Below are 22,052 nucleotides of genomic sequence, written 5' to 3'. Positions count from 1 at the left end.
ACTATTCGCCATCATGAAGGCTCCCAAACCTCCCTGGTGGTGGTCCCCATTCGATCTCCTCTATGAACTTGATCTAAGAGTCGCCCTGGATGTGTTGAGAGAGAGAGATGTGGGAAGAAGCCATCGTACCTCAGTCTTAAACCGCACAGCGGATTAAAGAACCAAATGACTGTGGGGAGAGATATAGTACATTCCCTCCTAGCGTAAGTACAGCAAAATAAAAAAGCCCCATCTGATAAAAAGGCAATACCCCAATCATTTTCTGTTGGCCAGAAGGTTTTGGACTTCTATCCACTTCAGAACACAAAATGCTGTCTCGCTGGCATGGCCCATATGAGATCTTCGAGAGGACTGGCCCTTGTAACTTCTCGAGTTGCCCAAACCGATAGACGAAATAAGACAGATATACCACCTCAACCTTTTGAAGGAATGGAAAGAGGACCCAGTTGAAGCTTCCTCCGTTTTAATTGCCAGTTTGTCGGAAGAGACAGAGGGAACCAATTTAGTGCCCCCTGACATTCCACTACAGCAGCAGCAAGACAGCCAAGATCTTTTGACCCAGACCCCGAATATCTTTAGTCGTGAACCTGGGAATGTGAAAGGAATCCAACTTGACATCCATACTCCCCCTGTAAAATTTGTCAACTTAAAACCCCATTGGATCCCAGAGGCAAGGATGGAAATAGTCCTCCAATAGGTGGAGAAAATGTTGGCTGCATATATTGAGCCATCTCAAAGTCTGTGGTCCTCTCCAACAGTCCTTGTATCAAAACACGATCAATCATGGAGGTTTTGTATTGATTTTATGAAACTTATGCTATATCCCAGTCCGATAGCTCCTGATGCCCCCGGTTGACAACATCATTGATCGGCTGGGATCAGCAGTATACCACTCCATGATTGATCTTACCAAGGGCTATTGTCAGGTGCCCTTAAATCCCACAGACAAAGAAAAGACGGCATGCTCCACCCCCTAAAGGACTATTCCATTTTAATGTTCTACCGTTTGGGCTACATGGTGCTTCCGCTACTTTCCGACGACTAATGGGCCAGATTTTGCAACCATTTTGCAGCGCATATCTTGATGACAGTCATTCATAGTCAGTCCTGGGAAGAACATATGTTCCAGCTTTATGAAATTACCAGAGTCCCAAGACGCGCTTGCCTCACCGCTAACTCCAAAAATGCCACTTAGCTCAGTTAACAGTGAAATACTTGGGATTTTTTGTAAGTAATGGGTTAGTCCAACCCCAGTTAGAAAAGGTCTGTGCTGTCCAGGAAATGCCAGCTCCAAAAACTAAGCAACCTAAAGGTTTTCTTTGGACTTAACGAATATTACAGGAAGTTCCACCCCCAATTACTCTGCCACTGCCTCCTGTCTAACCGATAAGAATGCAGAGCCTCAAAAACTGCATTGGCAGAGGGAGGATCAAGCCAGTTTGAACACTCTGAAATCAATCCTATGTAGTGCACCAAGTACCCAACTTTAATAAGGAATTCATCCTTAAGACTGATGTATCTAAGTTGGGGGATAGGTATAGTGTTATCTCAAGAATATGATGTTATTGAACATCCCTTGCTATACATCAGCCGGAGATTATTTCCTCAAGAAAGAAATGATGCCACCAATGATTTAGAGGCACCAGCAATAAAGTAGGCCATACAATACCTAAATGACTATCTATTGGGGAGAATGTTTAGGCTTATCACTGACCGTTCACCCCTGACTTGGCTTAGTCTGCAAAAGGATTCCATCCCTAGGATCACGTGCTAGTTTTTGGACCTACAGCCCTTCTGTTTTTGTGTAGAACATAGGAGGGGAAAAGAGTAGGGGGAACGTAGATTTCCAATCCCATTTTCCTATGGAAGGAGATTGTGAAGTCAGCAGCATTAGTGGAAGGGTTTGTGATGCAACACTGGATGTCGTCACCTCTCCCAAGGGGATGGAACCCTTTTCCATCAGGCCAGGGAGATGCAGTTGCTACCAGATAGTTCCCATGAGGGTGGTATAATGCGGGAGGAACTCATGGGGAAGGATAACCCACCACCCCTAGGGAGAAGGATGACCATCTAGGGTATAGCACTTCTGTAAACATCAGACCACCCCAAACACTCTAGCCTCTCCTTCTGCTAACCTCTCTGTAGACATTAGATCCATGTACTGTTGTAAAGTAGACTACCTTAAGGTTCTGGAAAGTACTGAGACGAAGAAGAATATCAGCAACCTGGGTAATCCAAGCACCAGGACGAGGTGGGACACCGGAACAATGAAAAGCAGTACCAAGAAGGAACTGCAACGGTGTAGACTTCCGCAGAGGCATGGTTCCTTTACGCCATAAAAAAGAAAAGTACTGCCTATTCGGGGAGACAGCCAACCAGGACGAGAGACCGTGAAGCCCGGGAATCCCGATGGAGACTCGGAGAAGGCCAGGACTGAGAACACTTGGAGGCTGACAGACGGTGATGTGAAGGCAAGAGGCATCATCCAAATCCACGAGGTGAAGGCACAGACGCCTGCGCAGCATACAGAGTAGGAAAGGGACCCCAGGAAGAACCGGCTGCACACCCCGTGAACAGACAAGGTAATGGGAGAGTTGCAGGGACCGGTTGGGGCTGGAAGGTACAGGAGGCAGAAACCCTGTACGGACAGGAGTCCTCTTCCTCCTAGCAGTACTTGGCAGGGAAGTGGAGCAATTTGGCCAAAAGAGAAACCCGCGTTGAGGACCCAAACCAAGAGTGATAAGTCATCTTCCTTGTGGCAGTACTTGGCTAGGAAGGGACCCAAGTTGGCCCAACCAAAGAAGAAACCGACCAGTGGAGAGGAGTCATCCCCCCTGTTTGTAAGAGATTTCTTTGTAATTACCAGGAGAAGGGAGTCATTCTCCTGGCAATTTAGACCAGGAGGGAGGTCCAACAAGCCTGGAGAAGGGAGTCATTCCCCTGGGTTTTTGAGACTAGGAACAAACTCCAGAAGAAGGGAGGCATTCTCCTGGCCCACAAAATAAATATTGTGTGGTACGTTGACCATAGTCCAGGAGAAGGGAGACATTCTCCTGGGACCAGAACAGTACTGCTTTATTCCGTAGTTTATAGTGCAAGGGACAGAAGTAAGGTTTTCTTGACACAGCGTCGTGGACACTTTCACTTTAACAAACATCCTGACAGTTACCTTAGATCTTTAGTTGAGTCATGGAAACTCCTCTTAGGAATAGGGAATGATAGGTTTTCTCTTGCTTTTAATAAATGTCTTTAGCCCCAAACATGCCACCTTTTTGTCTGTGTCCTTCTGCACCCTTCAATGCCCAGATACTACTTTAGCCTTTCTTCTTTTTTTGGGTCTACATGTTTCAAGCTGCATATGGTTGAGACCACCATGGATTGCAAGTTGTGCAAAATACTATTTGATGGACAGACATGCATCCATCAGCAGGTTCAACGAATGTATAACCAAAACCACAACAGCAGAGGAAGAATGATTTCTTTATTGAAGAAGGAAGAGAAGAACACTTCCTGCCTAAGAGCAAAGCCCGAGTACTAGTTTCTCCACTCCACAGCACCCAGATTAATGGAAACCTTTAAAACTATTCTTCATGGGTATTCACTTGGGTTTAACACATGCCACCTTTTTATGATGTGCTTGTCTGAGTCTGCTGTAGCTGGTCATGTGCTTAGTGATGTCATGCAAGTGTCAAGTGGAATGTTGATGTATCCGTGTGAGAATGCTGTGTTGAGTGTTCTGTAGGAGTTCAGTTGGTCCCTTCCTCCCTGGGTGATGGGTGCCAGTGATCTGTCTTATACCTGATGTCTTAGTCATGTAACTTGTAACTTAAGAACTGGAAGTAAACTTATTAAGAAGCTATATATAAAACAAGCGTGGACATCCTTATATTCTTCATGGATATTCTCTTGGGTTTAACACATGCCACCTTTTTACATGCACTTAAGGTTTCCGTGAAGGTCTAGCATGCAATAAAGCATGCCGTCCTGTGAAGGGGGCACGCAACTTACTGCACATTTTTGGTGGAAAAATGAAACCCACATTAGTCTGAAATAAATCAAAACTGTCAAGCAGCTGTCAAGATTGGTATGGTCTATATCTCTAGAATGATGTGTAACATGAGACGAAAGTCTTTGCGCTGTCCTGTCCTTCCCCGCAGGAGGTGCTAGCTGTTCGATTGACTACAGTAGAAGATAGTGTAACTGAAATAACATTGGGCTCTGAATCATTGTAACAGAAATTTGTCCAGATGACACTACTCTGTTTACTGACATCTTGGACTGGGATGCCGATGGAATTCTTCCACTGGAAAGCCCAGCGCTGTGCCCTGTATGTGCCACATGAGATGCTAACTGAACAACTACAAAGTTAGAAAGATCTTTCTGTGTGGCAACAACTCTATACCACAGTGGAACAAAACAGATTTCAAAAGGACCTGTTAATGCACAGCCCTGCACAGTATCTTCAACTATGGCTTAGTAGCATAAGTGTTTCCATTAACTCGCAACCATTTCCGAAGGCGACCTTTTTTTAGACTGACCAACAACTAAATGACCCGTAATGACTCTTGCAAGCATTGCCTGGGACAAGCAAAGTATTTCATACCTACCAGCACCTGAAAAGACATTCTATCACCTGAACTCTACCACATGTCGGAGAAGGTCCTAATTGTACCTACTGAGTGGCACAGAATCACTAAGATACCAAAGGCCAGACCATTATCAAAGGCTGTTTCTCTTGACATATACCACGCAACTCTTTATGGATGACCAGTTTCCCAGTCTAACAACTCTCATAACAGCTGACCTGTAAGAACAGTCTAACCCTTCTAAACTCCATACTGGTAAGCTATAGTGCCTCCCAGTTCCGACCTTGCTTTGTAGCTGTGCCTCCTTCCTTATGTTGGACACCTTTTATCGGAACAACGTGCAACATGGAGCCAAGCTTTCCATTACCCTCCAATTTACTGGCAGCATTTCAAGCCGAACAATGTGCTGCAGTTCCTTACTTTTTGTCCCCTGCTTGCAGCTGGTGCAACACCATCCAAACATCACTGCATGACTTGCCCACCTAAATACTAGCTCAGCAACATGCTTTTTTACGGTATCCGGTAATAATATCCCCACCTAAAATATCGCCGTATATATGGTCATCTGGAACGGCCATAGGTGATATTTTTAGTGGGGATAATATTTGGGGTTTTTGGGAGCTAGGGTTGTGGGGGTGTCCCTCGCGTCATTAAAAATATGGGGGCTGCATGGGTGTCCCCCGCAGGTCCCATGCCTTTAATATTGCCGCAAAAATATGGCAATATTTTTGTATGGTGATATTTTTGCAGGGATATTAACACATGGAACCTTTTTGTACTACCTGACCTCGTAAGCCATGTTCTGGATGCGCTTTCACTATCCATAGCTTGGCTCGATGACTCTTCCGGATCAACTCTTGATGGCAATTTATGCCCTTTATGGACAACTGAAATTCAAATATATTTTCGTCATTGGTGACTTTACATTCGGATTGACTAACTTCTTCCATCTTATTCACTGCATTCTTCCAGAATTGCCTTCGTGCTCTAGGTTTTCACCAACATGTTGGCAAGCCTAACTCGCTTGCCAGATACCCCTAATTTCTAAACTATACAGACCCCTCCCTCCCTCCTCTTTCCGTTTCACCAATTAGCTGGTTACGAAAATAGCCACAGTTGGACTGCGACCAAAATATTGTAGCTAGAACTACTTCTTTGTAGTTGGCTTTTAGCCTTTTTAGTCTGCATATTGCTAAGGCTTTAAACCTGTCAAAAAATCCATTACTGAGAATGCTTTGGCCTTTGACTGTGCCTGACTTTTGCTTGCTATGAAAAATGTGAACATGGACAGCATTACTGAATGCAAATCCGACCCTGCAGTGTATTGATTGTTCTGGAAATGTGTTCTTGAGGTTTTAAATTTCATGTTCAATGAATTTGCAGAACACACCAGTTTTAGTATGCAAACAGCCAACCTGTGCTTTACTAAGGTCTTTAGAGAAGTACAGGTTCATGTATGCCCCCTTATAAGCTAGTCTGACTACCAACTACTCTCTTCACTCCCTCACTCTTGTCCTCCACTCCAGTAAACCCATGGAATTTTGACCAAACTAGTTAGACCTAAATCCTGATTGCTCCCCCCTCAGTCCTTAGTAACCACCTGTTAAGGACAGTGCTCAGACCCCTCTTAAGGAAATTAATCCATCCTTCACTTCTTGTGAACTATATAAATACCATCATCACTGGTATGGTAAATCGGATTACTCCCACAAAAAGTCTGCCTTTATCTGGAATCCAGAAAACTTTATTTTCACATGACCTTAATCCTATACCATATGAAAACCATATTAAAAGCAGGTTGAACAATCTACTACCTGAATAACTCCTCCTAATTTGGTCACCCAGAGAACGTTCCATGGTCTAAATGTCCTGCCATAGCCCTTTTATCGGCAACCACAATACCTTTTAGAGCCATGACACTAAAGGCCTGGGAATGACCCTGTGTCTCCTCGTTTTCTGGACTGTGGACCATATGAGCTATACCTAGTACTCTGCCTGCTTCACTCTGAAATTACTCAGCAATATAAAACCTTTTGTCTCCCTGATGAATCTCAACAGCTAAATTAATCTTCAACATCAACTGGCAAGGTCTCCCTTTCAGTGCAAGATGTAAATGTAAGTTTTTAGTTCTTTTCCACAACGCTCTATATGACCATGATTAAGACTACTTGTCCAACTTGCTCATACGCTTACCTAACAAGAATTTACTGGACCTTCCCCTCTACAAATCTGTTGCAAAGGGAAGCAGAAGATGTGCTGTCCTGGGTGCTATTCTTTGGTATTCAGTTCATTTTCACTGACCTCTACATTTTTTGACATGATCTGTAAATCTGCCTATTCTTCTAGGGTTTGTGTTAGGAAAGATAATATGGTCTGCTCCCCCCATAGACTTCAATGGGACACCCTATGTTTTTGCTGATGTCTGCATGCTAGCGTGGCTTTTTGGAGGATGTAAAGCCATCCGCTTTACTTAGCTTGCTTTGGCTCACGTGTTTAATGCAGAGACTGAGCAGTCACTAAGACTATTGGTACTGAGAGACCCTGTATCCCTTAGTGGAATTTATATTATTTTAAAACTGCACATATCACCTTACTGTGAAGTGCGGTTGGGACTTTACTGTTTCAGACACATTGTGGCCACGACGTGCTGGAGGCAGTGGATCTTTTTAAATAGTGTATTTAACTTTTCGCACATGCACTTTGGCATTTTACAGCAACATGCCATTTAGAGTACCATAAACTCTAAAATGTTCATCTTTTTTTAAAAAAAATACTTTTTATTTAAAACACGGACTGCTTCTTGAAAGGGCTATTTTTGAGGTTTGCAAAATTGAAGAATTGTGGGAGCATTCCATAAGCGTTTTTCATGTCCTTCGCCATTTTGTGTCTTGCCCTTCTTCATGCCCTCTTGGGTCTGGAATTGCCTTGTATAAGAAGCCCTATGGCAGGCAAAGCCTCTGCTTTCCTTGGTAAAGTGACGGTCTGTGTGGGTGTGGCCAGATGTGGGGGCTGGGTCTGTCTAGACCCAGTCTACATTCATGTCAGAAGTGGTGGCCCTAAGCTCCCATGACTGGACACCACTGCCAGTTTGAATGGTGCAGCTCTTTACCATTGGTGGGCTTGTGGGAGACTCCAGTCCAAATCCTGGCTAAACGGAGGACTCCTGCAGCCATTCGATAGATCATCATTGAAGGCAAGACCCCTATGGAAAAAGTGCAGCCCACTGACGACCAGTAGACAACCATCGCAGCCAACCTGCATCATCTCCAGCCAAGTCCCAGTGAAGCACTGCTCCTCTCTACGGATCTCAAAAAGGCACTTGTCGGCGCTTGGACTCCTGGCTTGGTGGGAACAACCTGTTCCGACCCATGCTGTATGATCCATGCCTGCTGAGCCTATGGAAGTGTACTTGAAAAATCCAGTGGACTGACCAGCTCTCTTCTGGGCCTTACGGCACCATTTGTCGTTCCAGCCTTGGAACTCTGGAGATCTTCGACTTGAGGTACAAGACACCATTACCTGCAGTTTCTGCCTTCCTGACCAAAGAGAAGCTGTGCAGGACCTGTTCCTTTGTTCTCGCCAAAATGATAGCCTGTCACTGCCTGATCGTGGTGACCACTGCTGCAACCCGCTTTCTTCGCATCATTGAGGTCCCCTGAGGTTGCCTGCTCCATGGCGATCTTAACCCCGTTGTGCTAAGCACGTCCAGTCTTCAGTACAGTCTCATCAGAACCCGGTACCGCTGACTAGCCGGCCCCAATCCCGAAGCAGAACATGACCTCTACTACCACAGCCCCTACACCTCCCTCGACCAGACAAAACCTAGAAATGAGGATCTAGCAGATTCAGGAACACCTGAAGTAATATGAATAAGGCGGTAGAGTTTGCATACCTACTACTACCCCACTCACATCATAGGGCTGTATGGGCATAAAGTTGTAACCCTATCTCCCCCTTGCTTGGCTATGGTCTGTGGTGGTCTTGCCATGTGTCCCCCCTGAGCTTTCCCTAGAGTGGTGGGTTTGGCAGAGGTACCTGTAAGAACTTTACTTACCTTGCTTTTCTAATTGTGGAACACTTACTGCAATCGTCACTTAGTAACCCCTCATGCAAAGTGAATCTTGTAGAACTGGTGACATTTGGGCACTATGCCACATTTCCTAGCTGGGCAGGATTGATTCAGGATTAGGGACCTAAATCTAGGTTTCCTTGTGGCGCTAACACCCAAAAAGGCAGGTCGGATCGGGTGTTAAGGCAATTAGCACCATGGGTTACCAAAGCGGCATCCTGGGGTGCTAAAAAAAAAAAGAGAAAGGGTTTCCTTCCTACAACGGGACACGCGCAGCGTACAGTTGTATGAAGGACAATCATTTAACAACATGGCCGCCATGGAAAGGGAAGGTGGGCTGCGCACAGAGCCCTTCTTGTTTCCATGGCAGTCGTTCTGTGCAGAGAGGAAGGTGCGTCTGTGGCGGCAAGCGCAGCTGCAAGAAACCATGTTGGGGGCAGAGGGGGAATAAAAAAGGGGACTTGGGAAGGTGGGGGAAGATGGTGGCGAGAGGAGCGGCTGACAGGCTGCTTCGAACGCGGGCTTGCACTGGCGGTTCAAGTCAGTGTTCCTAGCTACCTGATTGGCTGGTTCCCCTTGCCCGGGTGCTAATGTGGGTGTTTTTCCTGCTACTTACCGGTCTTCAACTGGTTCTAAATTGCTATTTATATTTGACATCACTTGCTTTTACATACACAGTTTAAGTGTTGCTTATAACAATTGCACAACTGTTTTAAAGGTTAAGTGTTGGTGTTCTGTTAGTAGAACCATCGAACAGTGAATGTATATATGGAATATAGTAGTAGTTGAGTGGCAATACGTACCTGAGCATTTTAATTACACTGCTGTGTATTCAAAGGCCTAATAATTTTTTTTGCACATTCGGTTTAACTTCAATTATTGGAGTGTTCTCTGCGTGTCTCATTGTAGCCCCAGACCACTCTCAAGCCCTCCTGAGTTTAAGCCTTGCTGCATTGCTACCCTACCTTGATTGATTTTGGCTAGACATCAGTGTCTTCTCCCTGTTCACTAGAATAGGGTTGCTTGTGGGTGGATTCTAAAAATTCATCTTCACACTTTGTAACGCTTTTTTCCTTTTTTCTTTCTCTCTTGCCCTGGAACCATGAGAACTCATTACACAATGTAACTTTTATAAACAATGAACATTAATGCAGGTTTTCTTCACCTGATCAACAGGAGGCATGTTCAGGGTTCTTGAACTTCACTGCTTGTGAGTTATTTTGAACTCCAGCAGCTTTTAGGTTTCCTTCAGACAAGTGCTCTCTACTTCAGTCAAGCATTCATTTGACAGCCACAAAGTCCTCCTTTCACTTAGAATCTTTGGGAATTGGTGATAGCAGACATGTTCCTGCATTGAAAATGATTAAACTTGTTTGTTTTTATTATTTGTAATGCACGGTCATACCCTCGGGTACCAGTGCGCAGCATTTACAAGAGATTGCGAAGCTTAGTTACAACAAGAAGTACAGATATTATACGTATACATAGTAAAGGTAATAAACGGAAAATATACATATATACAGATGGGCAGACAGTAAGTGACAGCAGTGCAATATATACAGTTGGCAGTTTGGAAGTGATTCAAAGGCCTACGTTTTCAGCCATAAAACGACCTTAGAACGGAAGTTTTGAAAGGGCGGGTCCATTCTGAGAGATGACGGAAGGGAGTTCCACAGTTTGGCTGCTTTCACTGGGAAGCTGTTGCCCCCTATAGTGGAACGTTTGAAGTTTAGAATCGAAAGGCAGTCTTTGTAGGCCGATCTTATGGGTCTCAAAGAGGTCTGTCTTTAAAATCTGTCGATCAGATAGATCGGGCAGCGTTGTTGAGGGATTTGTGTGTGAGAGAAGCAGTTTTTAAGAGAATTTTGTCATTGATAGAGAGCCAGTGATTCTGCTGGGAATGTACTGTGATATGCTCTCTTTTGAATGCCTAGTGCTGCTCTAAGAGCGTTATTCTGGAGAGTTTGCAGTTTAATGGGGGTGGCTTTTGAGGACCCAAGATGGAGAGCGTTACAGTAATCCAGACGGGACAGTATGAGGGCTCTAGCAAGGGTCAAGCAACTAGTGTCGGATAGAAAGGGTTTGGCTGCACAAATCAATTTGCACATGTAGGCCGTGGAGGAGGTTAGGGAGTTCACCTGTCTGTTGAAGGAAAGGGTAGAGTACAAATAGAGGCCTAGTGTTTTAACCTCTTGTCCTACGTTGATGCTATGGCCATCGATCGTGAAAGAACAATAGGCAGGGCCTAATTTCTTTATGCTGGTGGTGGTGCCTAAGATGATGAGTTCTGTTTTATCATCATTACGGTATAGTCCATGTGTGGCCATCCATGCCTGGATGATGATGTAAATCCTATTCACCAAGGCCAAATCCTTCCCGTAATCTCCCGAAAGCGGAAGGAGGATCTGGGTATCATCTGCATAGTTTGTGTAGGTGATACCAAGATGATCCAGATCATCGAAAAGGGGCTTGGTTAATATGTTGTAAAGTGTGGGGGAGACACAGGAGCCCTGTGGCAAACTGCAGGTGATGGGTATGGGGTCTGCTGCTGCTGTGGGTAAAAAGACCCTCATGGTTCTATCGTTGAGGAATGATCTGATCCATGTGATGGCCTCAGTCGAGAAGTGAGCTGAAGTTTGTAGGTGCATGCATAGGACAGAGTGATCGACCAAGTGGAATGCTGCAGAGGTGTCTAGGAGGAGGAGTAAGGCAGCTTGGCCGTTGTCTCCAAGCTTGTCTATCTGTGCTCTAAGATCGATGAGAGCAGTCTAGTCCCATGTTGTGGACGGAAGCCTGATTGTCTGGCTCCTAGTAGGTGGTGTTCTTCCAAATACTTCTGTATTTGTACATGGGCAACCTTATCCAATATTTTTAGAAGGAATGGTACGGTCGTTATGGGTCTATATTTAGGAGGCGTGGCTGGGTCAAGTGTGGGTTTATTTTAGTAGTGGGAGTACCCAATATAGTTTTAAATTGGTGGGGTTGGAACCAGTAGAGAAGGAGGCGTTGAATACTTTAGTAATGAACGGGGAAAGGTCACAGGCAGCATCTTTGAGCTGTGCAGGGCACAGATCGCCCTGACAGTTGGACGGTTTCAGGGACAAAATAATGTTCTCTACTTCTAGTGTGGTGAATTGGCAGAAGTTGAACCGTGTAGTATCCTTTACAGTGAGCTTCTCAGGCAGTTTGGAAGGGAGAGTGTCATTCAGGGAAGCTTTCTTGCTAGAGATTTTGTTTTGTAGGGTGGCAATCTTGTTAGCTAAGGCGTTTTGGATTTCTGAGCACCAGTTTTTATCTTTGGAGCAGGTACCTAGTGGTGCTATGGGAGTTTCTACTTCTTTAAGAATAGAAAATAATTCCTTCATGTTTGATTTTGCCCGGGAAATGCGGGAGTCGAAGGAGGTTCATTTTGCAAGGTAAATTTATTTTTTGTAAAGGGCAGTTCGTTAGTTTGTTGAAAGGAATGCCTGTTTGTCATATAACGGACAATGCTAAGTGCACAACATGTTTCAGGGTTCCACATTGCTGGGAGTGTTTTTGCTCTTGCTTCCGGTCTAGGAAAGCCTAATTAGCTGAAAACCAACAGCCACACGGAGCTACCTTTTGGCTCCCCAAGCCATCTGATGCTACACAGGTATTATATCCTTGTCCATTTGACATTCAATCTATTTGTCTGGAAATCTGAATAAAGATGCATTAGGGATCTTCTAGATGGCATTTAAAGCATCATGGGTTCTATGTACTGGACAGAGTTACAAAAGTAGTATTTCCGTCAGTTGCTCCATTACTTTTAATCCTCTTGTAGTTATATATTTTATTTTAAACACACACTGTCCTGAGAACTCCTTCATGAGACTTGAATTTAATAGCTCCTGGGTTGTGATGAGTAACTGCTGCTCAGAGGAAAATGCCAATACCAATTTTAGCTCCTTAGGATCCATATGGTAGCGATGTTGAGAAGGTAAGTAACTGGCAAGATCACCTAGATGACAGACACTGATGTGGTTTGCATCCATATCAACTGGTGAACATTACATTCACCTCCTAGGTGACCCAAGCAACTGCGTTAGTCAATATCCTACCACTTGAGACTGGTCCGCTTGGCTTTCAGGGCTTTTCTGCCACCCATAGCATAGCCTTCAATACAAAAGACAATGACAACCACTATGTATTTGTGCGCACATAATGGCACCTGATTTAATCCCCTCTCAAGGAGCCTTACACAATCGGTCACTGATTTGCTAGCAATGACTGCAACCCATTTTAAAGCAAGTAGATTCTTATGTTAATGTGTTGAGCAGACTGAAGCAGCCCATAACTGGTAGGAGGCTTCGACCACTGGCAAGGGACACTAAGATCTCGTCACGATGGCCGGAAACTTGGCATGCCATGCCCTTGTTTTCTGCTCAGGTACTTGTAGGCAAACTTCAAGGTGCAATGTATGTAAGAAATTGGTTTATTTTTCCTTTGGATTTCATTCCACCCAAGTTGGAGTATTTGGAAACTGAAATTACTTGGATAGTTTTTTTAATGGCCTTGCCTTTTTGCAGTGAAACAGTGATGCTGGGACCATATTCTATCCAGGCTGTCCAACAGTGTGTGCCATCACAATTTAACATAGCTGAACTTGGTTGCAATTTTCCAGAGTACCTACTCTAATGCAGACTAGAGGCCAACTCAAATATCCGTAAAGATAGGTGGCCATCGAACCCATTACAGGCAATAAGAGACTGTATTACTTTTTCTTCTCTTTTGCCAAAATTTGCCATACCATTTAGCTGCAATTCTAGCTAATACAAGACATCCTTCCATGTAATTGTTTTTGCATTAATCGATCATTGAGGAATTTGTAGGGGTTTAAATCTATTCACCAATGTGTAGGTGTTTACCTCCATTTCTGCTAAAGGGACCAGTCTGTCATTCAGTTCCTCCCCTAAAAAGTTGCTTTCCTATTTTACATGACATTGGCACGGAAAGTCAGTACGAGACTGGCTCTGGATTCTCATATGCCCTGGTCAGTGTTCCAAGTCATGCACTTGTGACGGTTCTTTTTCCTTCTGAAGGGGATGCCAGATGTTCATGTTAAGCAGGTTGACTCCTGTCCATAGTTTCACACCAAACCTCTTTCCTGTAAAAAGATCTCTTCATGTTATAGACGTTAATAGACTCTTACTTCATTGACAAGTGGAAGATTCGAAAATCTGAGCAGGCCTTTGTAAATATAGTGGTATTCAATTTATATGTTTCTGCTTTAAATGAAGCAGCATTTAATTTAGATTTTTCTGCTTTAAAACAGTCATCAACCAGACAGAAAATGTTTGTGCAGCAACGTATGTACTTGCTATAGTGTGAATGAATGTTAAAGAAAATCCAGTGATGAATGAAAATAAAATAGTCCTAGTTCTCAGTCCAGTCCTCAATGTGTTTTATTACATCCCTAAATCACACAATCTTCTCTATGAGAAAACATTCAAACAGGTAGAATAGGAATACCCTTATTCGGCCATGCATGAACAAATATTAACTCACTGTGGTGCATGATTTTTTAAATAATAATTTGTATAATTTTTCATTTATAACACGCTTAATACCAACAAGTGGTTTCTAAGTACGGGATCGGGATTTGAGCCTGCGTTGCACTACATTCTGTTGCTTCCAATACAAACACATTGCCCCTGAGCTAGCCTTGCTCCCCGATGGGGTTACTGCAGCTTGGCTTTTCTAATGTGATGGGTATAAATGGCAAACCTGACATTGACTTTTTCCCCTGTTATTGCGCACTGAGAACATTTGTAAATTAGCACTGCAGTGCTCTTTGGGAGTGAAATAGAAATGAATAAATAAGAAAGCCAACCTTTGTTTCGAGAAAGTGAAGTGTTCTGGTCTCCCACCCGTGAGCAGAGATAGTCAGTGGTTATAAATGTAGTGCAGTTAAACATGTTAATGACCTTGGGTTTCAAATAAGGACCAACAAGCAGGACATCATTGCCTACATGCAGTGACCCAAATGGTTCAGTGAGAGAACCCGTTCATGTCGGGCACCAACGTCTGTACTTAAGCAACCTGAAACTTCAGGTTTCTTAGGTCCTGGGTACACTGAGCAGAAATTGCCTGACCAGCATGGTCATCAAACATATATTGGAACATGAGGACCCTGGTCCGTATTCCCAAAGCACTTTAGAACACCTCTTTCTTCTTGGTTCATCCCTCTAGCATTTGTAATCCTGATATAAATTGTTTCATCTCAAATATGCTTTTCACCGCTAATATAATCGGATGTTGTTTTTCAGCCTCGAGCTATTACTCCAGGGCCAGCGGACAGAAGTGGAGGAGATGGTCCGAGATATGGGCATTGGCCAGTCTGCTGTCGAGCAGTTGTCGATCTACTGTGTATCATTAAAGAAGTAGGTATTTTCTGTAGTAACAAGACTGTGTTCATTACTGGCCTAGCGAATTTAAGGGGTTAGAATTGGAACCTTCATGTCTATTATATTTGTTTTTTCTGATGTATTGTCTGCACACTAAGAAGTTATTTCTATTAGTAATTTAGCCTCTGACACAGTGTTATTCTAAGTTATTATAGTGTGGGAATAATTGCGCTGCTTAAATAACAGGTGGAGTGCCAGCTACCGCTCTGCTATTGTTACTCCATGCGTCTACTATATGATGATTCCCAATGACCCCCATCAAATACAAATATTTGTATTTGGGGGTTTATATGGTGTAAACGTAGCTAAGAACCGTAAATATAATTGAAGGAAACTTAGGGGGGGGCATTTACAACATGTGACATGGGTTTTTCAACGCTATGGTGGGATGTGATGCGAGAACATAAGGATCCTCAGTGGTACTTAGGTATTGACAGAAGAGTGATGTCTTGAGTTCCTTCGTGAGCTGCAAGAGCTTTGGCCTGATCTGGATTGCCCCAGGGGTGATGTCCCAGTAGGTAACTGGCCCTTTTTCACTTGAGTGTCCCTCTTTTCCTTAACCTTATACTTGGCTCCCCCTTGCTTGTGTACCATCTTTCATACGTTTATTTAGGAAATGCACAACATTTCCATAAAAACATAAATGTGTACCTAAATCGCACATCTTTATCAAATTGAAATGGATGCATTTTTGTGACCGTACTGAAATTGACAAACTGTTTTGAATGGCACCAGACTAACTAGTAAACTATAACTTACCTACATGTAAAGAGTCTGATTATGCAGCAGTACTTGTGCAGCATACTAACTGATGTTAATGATATTGTGGCTCTATTTCACAGCCCTTTCCAGATCTAAACACTGGAAGAGGGGTAAACATTCATCCGTTATCATTGGGCATTAAGGCCCCACAACATGGTGGAAAACCACACTTGTACTTGCATTAGTCTCATTCTGAATAGTCTGACAGTTGCAGTCTCTTTCAGATTAGAACACTTCATAATTGAGTTACTTGATGGTGGTCCTACAGTTGCATGGTGTCGTAATAAATGGGAATATTCATTCCAGGTTTCATTTGTATAGCCCAAACATCTATTGTTTTTCTTGTACCTCATACAATAGGGGCAGAAGAGACGCTCAGAATTTTAATGGCGGAGAGTTCTGAATTTGTATTTGTATTTGTATTGGACACTGGATTCAAGCTACTCGGAGCTCCTACTGGCCATGCTTCCCAACTGGCTGAGCTCGTATGCACCATATGTCCACAAAAGGCATACAAAAGAGAAGTGATCTCTCTTTAAGAGTCGCAGGTGGTGGTCCCTGCTCGCTGCATCCCTCAACGCTTACCCCCCATGATTATGTGCATCTACAACTACCATATCTAGTTCCTACATTTTCTACCTATGCAGGACAGCAAATTATTTGTTTCTCCACTCTTGTATCAATTGGTTTCTGGAAATATTTTATTTTGTTTTGTTGCTTCTCTTCCTCATTTTGTTGGAATTGTTTCCTTTACATGTCATAATATTCTGAATTAATATAGTTATGCCACCTTCTGGCAGCTGTGGTGTACAAATGGTTTTAACAAATAGATTAGCGCGGGGAGCAAATTAGTTTGCCACCGTTTGCTGTGGGTAGCACGGACTCAAAACACTAAAGGCACTATCTGAAACCCCCGTGAGTTGAACGCCAGCAAACGTCATCTGACTGTGCGAAGATTGCCATTACAACAGTCTTATATGAACTCACTGCTGAACGTAGGTACACCATAGTATAGAATACTTAACAAGTCTGGGTTTACTGCACATTGGATCCACATCTGTGTGGGCGCACGATTATTCACACTGGCTACGTTACTGTGAAAATAGCAAGTCACAGGTAGATTTCCTTGCATCGGTCCGGAGTATACATAAGGAGGGTGATTAAGCGATTCAATGCCGGGTAAAGCTTGAAGGAGCGATTACACCTTGCGTGACCTTAAGGTTGCTACTCTGGCTGAAAATACCCATCTGGGTGAAAAGCAGGCCCAGAATAGAGCCCAAGATACGGGTGCCACTCTCCAAGGGTAAAATAACAAATTACTTCAAGGGCCCGGCAGACCGAGCATGTTGTGCATCTACTAATCACAAAGAAAAATGCCGATAATTCCAGCACTTCTGTGGTAATTGAAAACAATAATTCGTAACTCAACCTATGTCATTCTCTGCTGGCTGAGGTGCAACAACGAGTAATGTGATTAATGCACCTTCTGAAGAGAAAACCTTACTTGATAATCTGTGCCCTCCTCCCCTACGAGGTTATCAAGCTCTCTGAGGTTGCTAGGGTTAATCCCGGATGACAACTCCATAGAGAGCTGTATGGATGCTGATCCTGGTGAGAACTTGGCACACAACGAAGTTATTAACTTCGCTCTGAAAATGTTGTTAAAATTATGTAATCACATTCATGGTGAAGTACTCAAATACTCGCTCATACTGGACGTGCTTGAAAAGGAACTGGTGATCTGTTGCAAGCGGAAGGGCCGTGTGAGTAATGGGATGAATGAAAATCAAGATGCTGCCTCCCAGAGTAGTAACCAAGAGGTAGCAGAGCTTGTGACAATTACGGAAGTTCTTGAATCAACGGAAGCCGATTCCTCAAGGTTGCCAGAAGACCTCGCCAAGCAAGAGGAATAGTCAGATGACACTATTTTATCAAGAAAATCGGTGCAATCTGTTTGAGTTGGGGGGAAAAGTTTGATGGGTTTGAAGTTATAGTTTTGTTTTAAAGGTCCACAGCTTGTTTAGCTTTAAAAGCAGTATGGTACCTCTCTATGGCTAGTGCTATAGGTGTATCCAGGTTATTTGGCCCAAGGCCATTGGTTTCAGGTGGTGAAGTGGAAACCAATTTGTAGCAAACTGATGTCGTTGGGGGACTAACATCTGCCTCAGGTATTGAGACTGTCAATATTCACATGATCCTCTGTGATTGAAATAGTAAATGGTCTACTTTGGACATCAAACCTGAGGTTTCAGTATCCCTCTGTGGAAAATTCAAAGTAGGGAGCTCATCCTATGTGAATACATCTGGGTTTTGTTTAACAGTAAGATATTTTTCTACAATGGCCATCCGGCCAGCTTTTTGTGCTGCCAGGAGAAGCTCAAATCCTGTGGAGTAAACCATGATTACAGCGTAGTATGATAAGGTATAATACTGGTTGTTGGGTAAGATTTTCATCTTTATGATAAATCTTCCTGACCTCTGTCAACACCAGAAGTTTTTGCTTGAACTTGTTCAATATTTCACCTTGTCCCTAGGTCAGTGGGGATCTTTGTCCCCCTTTCACATAGTCTTTACTCTTTTCATGGGTGACCTTTTTATGTCTCTCCATTCACATCCCCTTTACATTGATTCTAGTGAGGTAGCACACCCCACCTTATGTGGAGTGCCGGGTGAATACAATGTATCCTCTTTCTTACCTAGTAATATTTGTGTTAAAATTGAATGGTTGGTGGCAGTGGTTTTACCTTTGACTTTTAGTCTTTATTGCAAAGGAGGGCCACCATTCTGCTAAAATGGTGGTCTCCTTTTTTTTGTGTGCCATTTCTCCTTTGCTTGTTGTTTCCTAGGTTGTCTTCTGGCGTTCTAGGTGGGAACGGCCTCGGTTGAAGTTTTGCCTTCGGCAGGAATGCTTTGTATTGCCCACTGAGGCTCCAGAGTGTCTGAGAAGGCAGCAAGCGAGGGAGGAGTCCAAAACTCTTCAGCCCTTTGTCTTTCACCTTGCCTGAAAGGAGCCAGTTCCCAATGGGGCACAAGCTGTTCTGTTTGGACAGCCACACCGCCTCTTTCTGTAAACTGCAGGGAGTGTTTGCAGATGATGTGCTTTAATTCCTGAAAGTTCTCCGATACCAGAAGCTGCTGACAATTCGACCACTGGAGCTGAATCCGAAGAGGAAGATGGAGAAAAGATGTCTGTAGTGATTTCCAGCGACGGGAGAGACTACTGCAACCCTTCCTTCCAATCGAAATGGGGGTTCGAAAATTACAACTCCTACTACTAAGAGGCTGGTGAGACCCACTAGACTGGGGAAGACCAGCATTTTGAGCCATCCCTCGACATACTGCGACCTTGCGGGGCTGCAAACTGCCAATACCCAGGGACCTCGAGCCAGTATGCAGTGCATGGTCTTCCAAGTCCGAATCCATCCGAGACTTTGAACTCCTGCTGGACATCAGGGACTGGATTCGAATCCCTGACGTCCACTTACCAGAGTGCAGGACCGAGAGAGTGAAGAGAATCCGACCAGCGATATTTGTTCTTCGGCTGGCTCCTGTAAAAGGGAGCACCAACTCCACAGAGCTGTGAGAATCCGTGAAGAAACCTTTGCTGGAAACCTGCTCTGACTGCTGCTGCAAGTTCCCTTCCATTGGCCAGTTCTTTTGTCACCAGACCAATATTCCAGGGACCAAGTCCTGTGCTGTTGTATCCTGATGGCATCCACCAGAAGCTCTTATTTTCTCCTAAGGTACTGTGTTGGCTTGGGTAATACTTAAACTTAAGTCTTGTGTGAATCCTGTGAGACTGAGGGGGTGATTCGTGTGGTTGGGAGTTTGCCCATACCACTTGCCCAGGCCTAATGATGGAACGCATATAAGGGAGTCTTCTGTGAAGTCCCTCAATACTTCAACTAATTCTAAAGAGAATCATTACTCGTTTAAGAAGATCTCCTATGGAACTCTTGACTTTCCTGCAACTGAACCCTATCCTGATCTGTCGACAGCTGGCTCCTAGACCACTGGGGTGCCTCTTCTGCATCTGTGAAAACTCATGCTTTAGCCTAGGGAAGTACTTTATAAGTTAGGTATTCTGCCTTAAAGTATTAGCCAGTATAAAAGTACTTCCTCGCTAAAGAAATGTGTAACTGTCTCTGTAATAGAATAAGTTCCCTAGTGTCCTTGAGTTTATACTTACCTTAGAGTTGCATTCTGCCCCTCTTAAGTTATTTTACTTAATTTGAATGATTTTTCCCTCTTCTGAAACGTAATAACTATTGGTACTGTTTTATTATTCTGAACTGAATGAGTGTAAAAGCTTATCAATAGGGTTTACCAACCTTGAATTGTCTTTTTCTTAAAGCATACCATTGGGTTTCACTTTCCCCAATCTGCTTTATACAGATCTAAAACCGTCTTGGGGATTATACATACCTTCAAGTAGCTGGATGCTCCTTTATAAGGTAATTTTATTGTAACAAGTATCAGTGCAAGCCACTACTAGTTAAACAGTGGAACTGTGATTACTGTAATTTACCTGTAACATCTGTGTGCGCGAGCCACTACAATTCAAATAGTCACTTGAAACGTAATAAGTATTGAAACAGTTTTATCATTCTTAACTGAAGGAGTGTAAAAGCTTACCAATCGGGTTTATCTATCTTGTATAACAGATTGTCATTCTTAAAGTGTACAATTGGGTTTTGCTTTCCCGGATCTGCTTAGTGCATTTCTAAAACAGTCTTGAAGTAAATACTGTTTTTGAGTTGCCTGTAGCCCCTCTTAAAAGTATATGGATCTTTACTTACCTTGAATAGCTGCTGCTCTTCGAAACTTGTAACATTGGGTTTTGCTCTCCCAGAATTGCTTAATGCATTCTAAAATAGTTATGGAATGTTCATACTTCTCATTGAGTAACATAAGGCCCCTCCAGAAAGTACCTTACTAGCTCTGAGCTGTGTTCCACAAAGTAATATCTTTTACAAGGTGTATACTTGTAACTCGGTTGGTTTATTATGTGATTTCTGTAACTGTCACTGCATGACTGACCAGGCCTATTACCCTTGAATTACTGATTGTATGGTAAAAGTATATATAACCTGGTTTTAAAGAAAAGTTGACTGCCATTCAGAATGTGTTCTAGGTTTTGACTCCCCTTGACTGCTTCATGTAATCTAAATAAGGTTATACTTTGGGTAGTAGCCCATAAGTATGGAGTTCGTTTTTACAATTGTCTTTATATATGTTAAAGTACTTACCCAAGATTTATCCTGGCCTACTTGTATTTAAAGAAACACTTTATTTATACAATACATAGTGTTTCAGTGTTTCTTTGGACCATTTGTGTGCTACAATTTATTTTTACCAAGCTACAGCCCTCTTTGCCTCCTAAAATAAGCCTGGCTGCTCTGTCTAAGCTACCAAATGTTCTCTGGTGGTACAGCCTTATACTAAAGGTAGAGGTTTTGTACTGCCTCAGATATGGTTTTATGAAGCCCTTAGTTGGACTTTAGAAAAACTGTCCTAACATTGATGACCCAAAGAGAATAAAGAAAACTGTATTGACCAAATAGCGATTACTTAGGATGGTATAATGAGCCACCGCCATATGCCCCGACACAAACCAGCACAAATCGGCTAAGACACGCCAGCGCTGATGCGCCTGCTGTCTTTAAGTGCAGCGTGGGGCAGGTGGGACCTGCAGTCGAAAGTTTTAAGTCTGAGATATTTCAACATTTAACAAAATACAGTTTTATACATGTCTGCATGCACACGTTCTACAGATGCTGTCAGAAGCTAGTTAAAGTGTTATTTCCTGACCGTTTTAACATTCAGCACAACACGTATGCATTGGTAAAATTGCTGCAAAAATTACGCCTCTACAAAGAATTGCGGCAAAAATGCTGTGGTTTGACCCGTTAAAGGTGTAACCCATTACACCATTTAAGGGGAGCGGGGGTATCCCCCGCATCCTTTACATGGATTGCAGCGGCAAAACCACAGCCTTTTTGCTGCAATATTTTGTGTTCACAGCCATTTTTGCCTCAATTTTAACACATGGAACCACATAACATGCATGGAACAGATCTTGGGTCCATCATAGACAAAGTTCTGCTTTGTTAAAAAATAAAATCCACTGCCATTTTAGCCCATACCCAATTCATGCAAATTGGAACATTGTGACATGCTCGTTTGCCATTTCACAGAAATAAGCCA

The 22,052-nt window shown here is 43.3% G+C and overlaps 1 protein-coding gene across 2 annotated transcripts in view; it reads left to right on the top strand.

Annotated features, from left to right (window-relative positions):
- TRAIP (TRAF interacting protein) overlaps positions 1-22,052 on the top strand; it is a 535,773-nt gene that overhangs the window by 187,109 nt on the left and 326,612 nt on the right. For both annotated transcript variants that reach the window (XM_069644161.1, XM_069644162.1), the window contains exon 7: positions 14,946-15,059. In XM_069644161.1, coding sequence (XP_069500262.1) covers positions 14,946-15,059 — 114 coding nt within the window. The remainder of the gene's footprint in view (positions 1-14,945; positions 15,060-22,052) is intronic.

Source organism: Ambystoma mexicanum, chromosome 2p, assembly GCF_040938575.1.
Source record: "Ambystoma mexicanum isolate Mex_15411 chromosome 2p, UKY_AmexF1_1, whole genome shotgun sequence".
Taxonomy (NCBI): domain Eukaryota; kingdom Metazoa; phylum Chordata; class Amphibia; order Caudata; family Ambystomatidae; genus Ambystoma; species Ambystoma mexicanum.
Note: the sequence above shows the minus strand (reverse complement) of the source record. Positions and strands in the feature narration are given on the sequence as shown.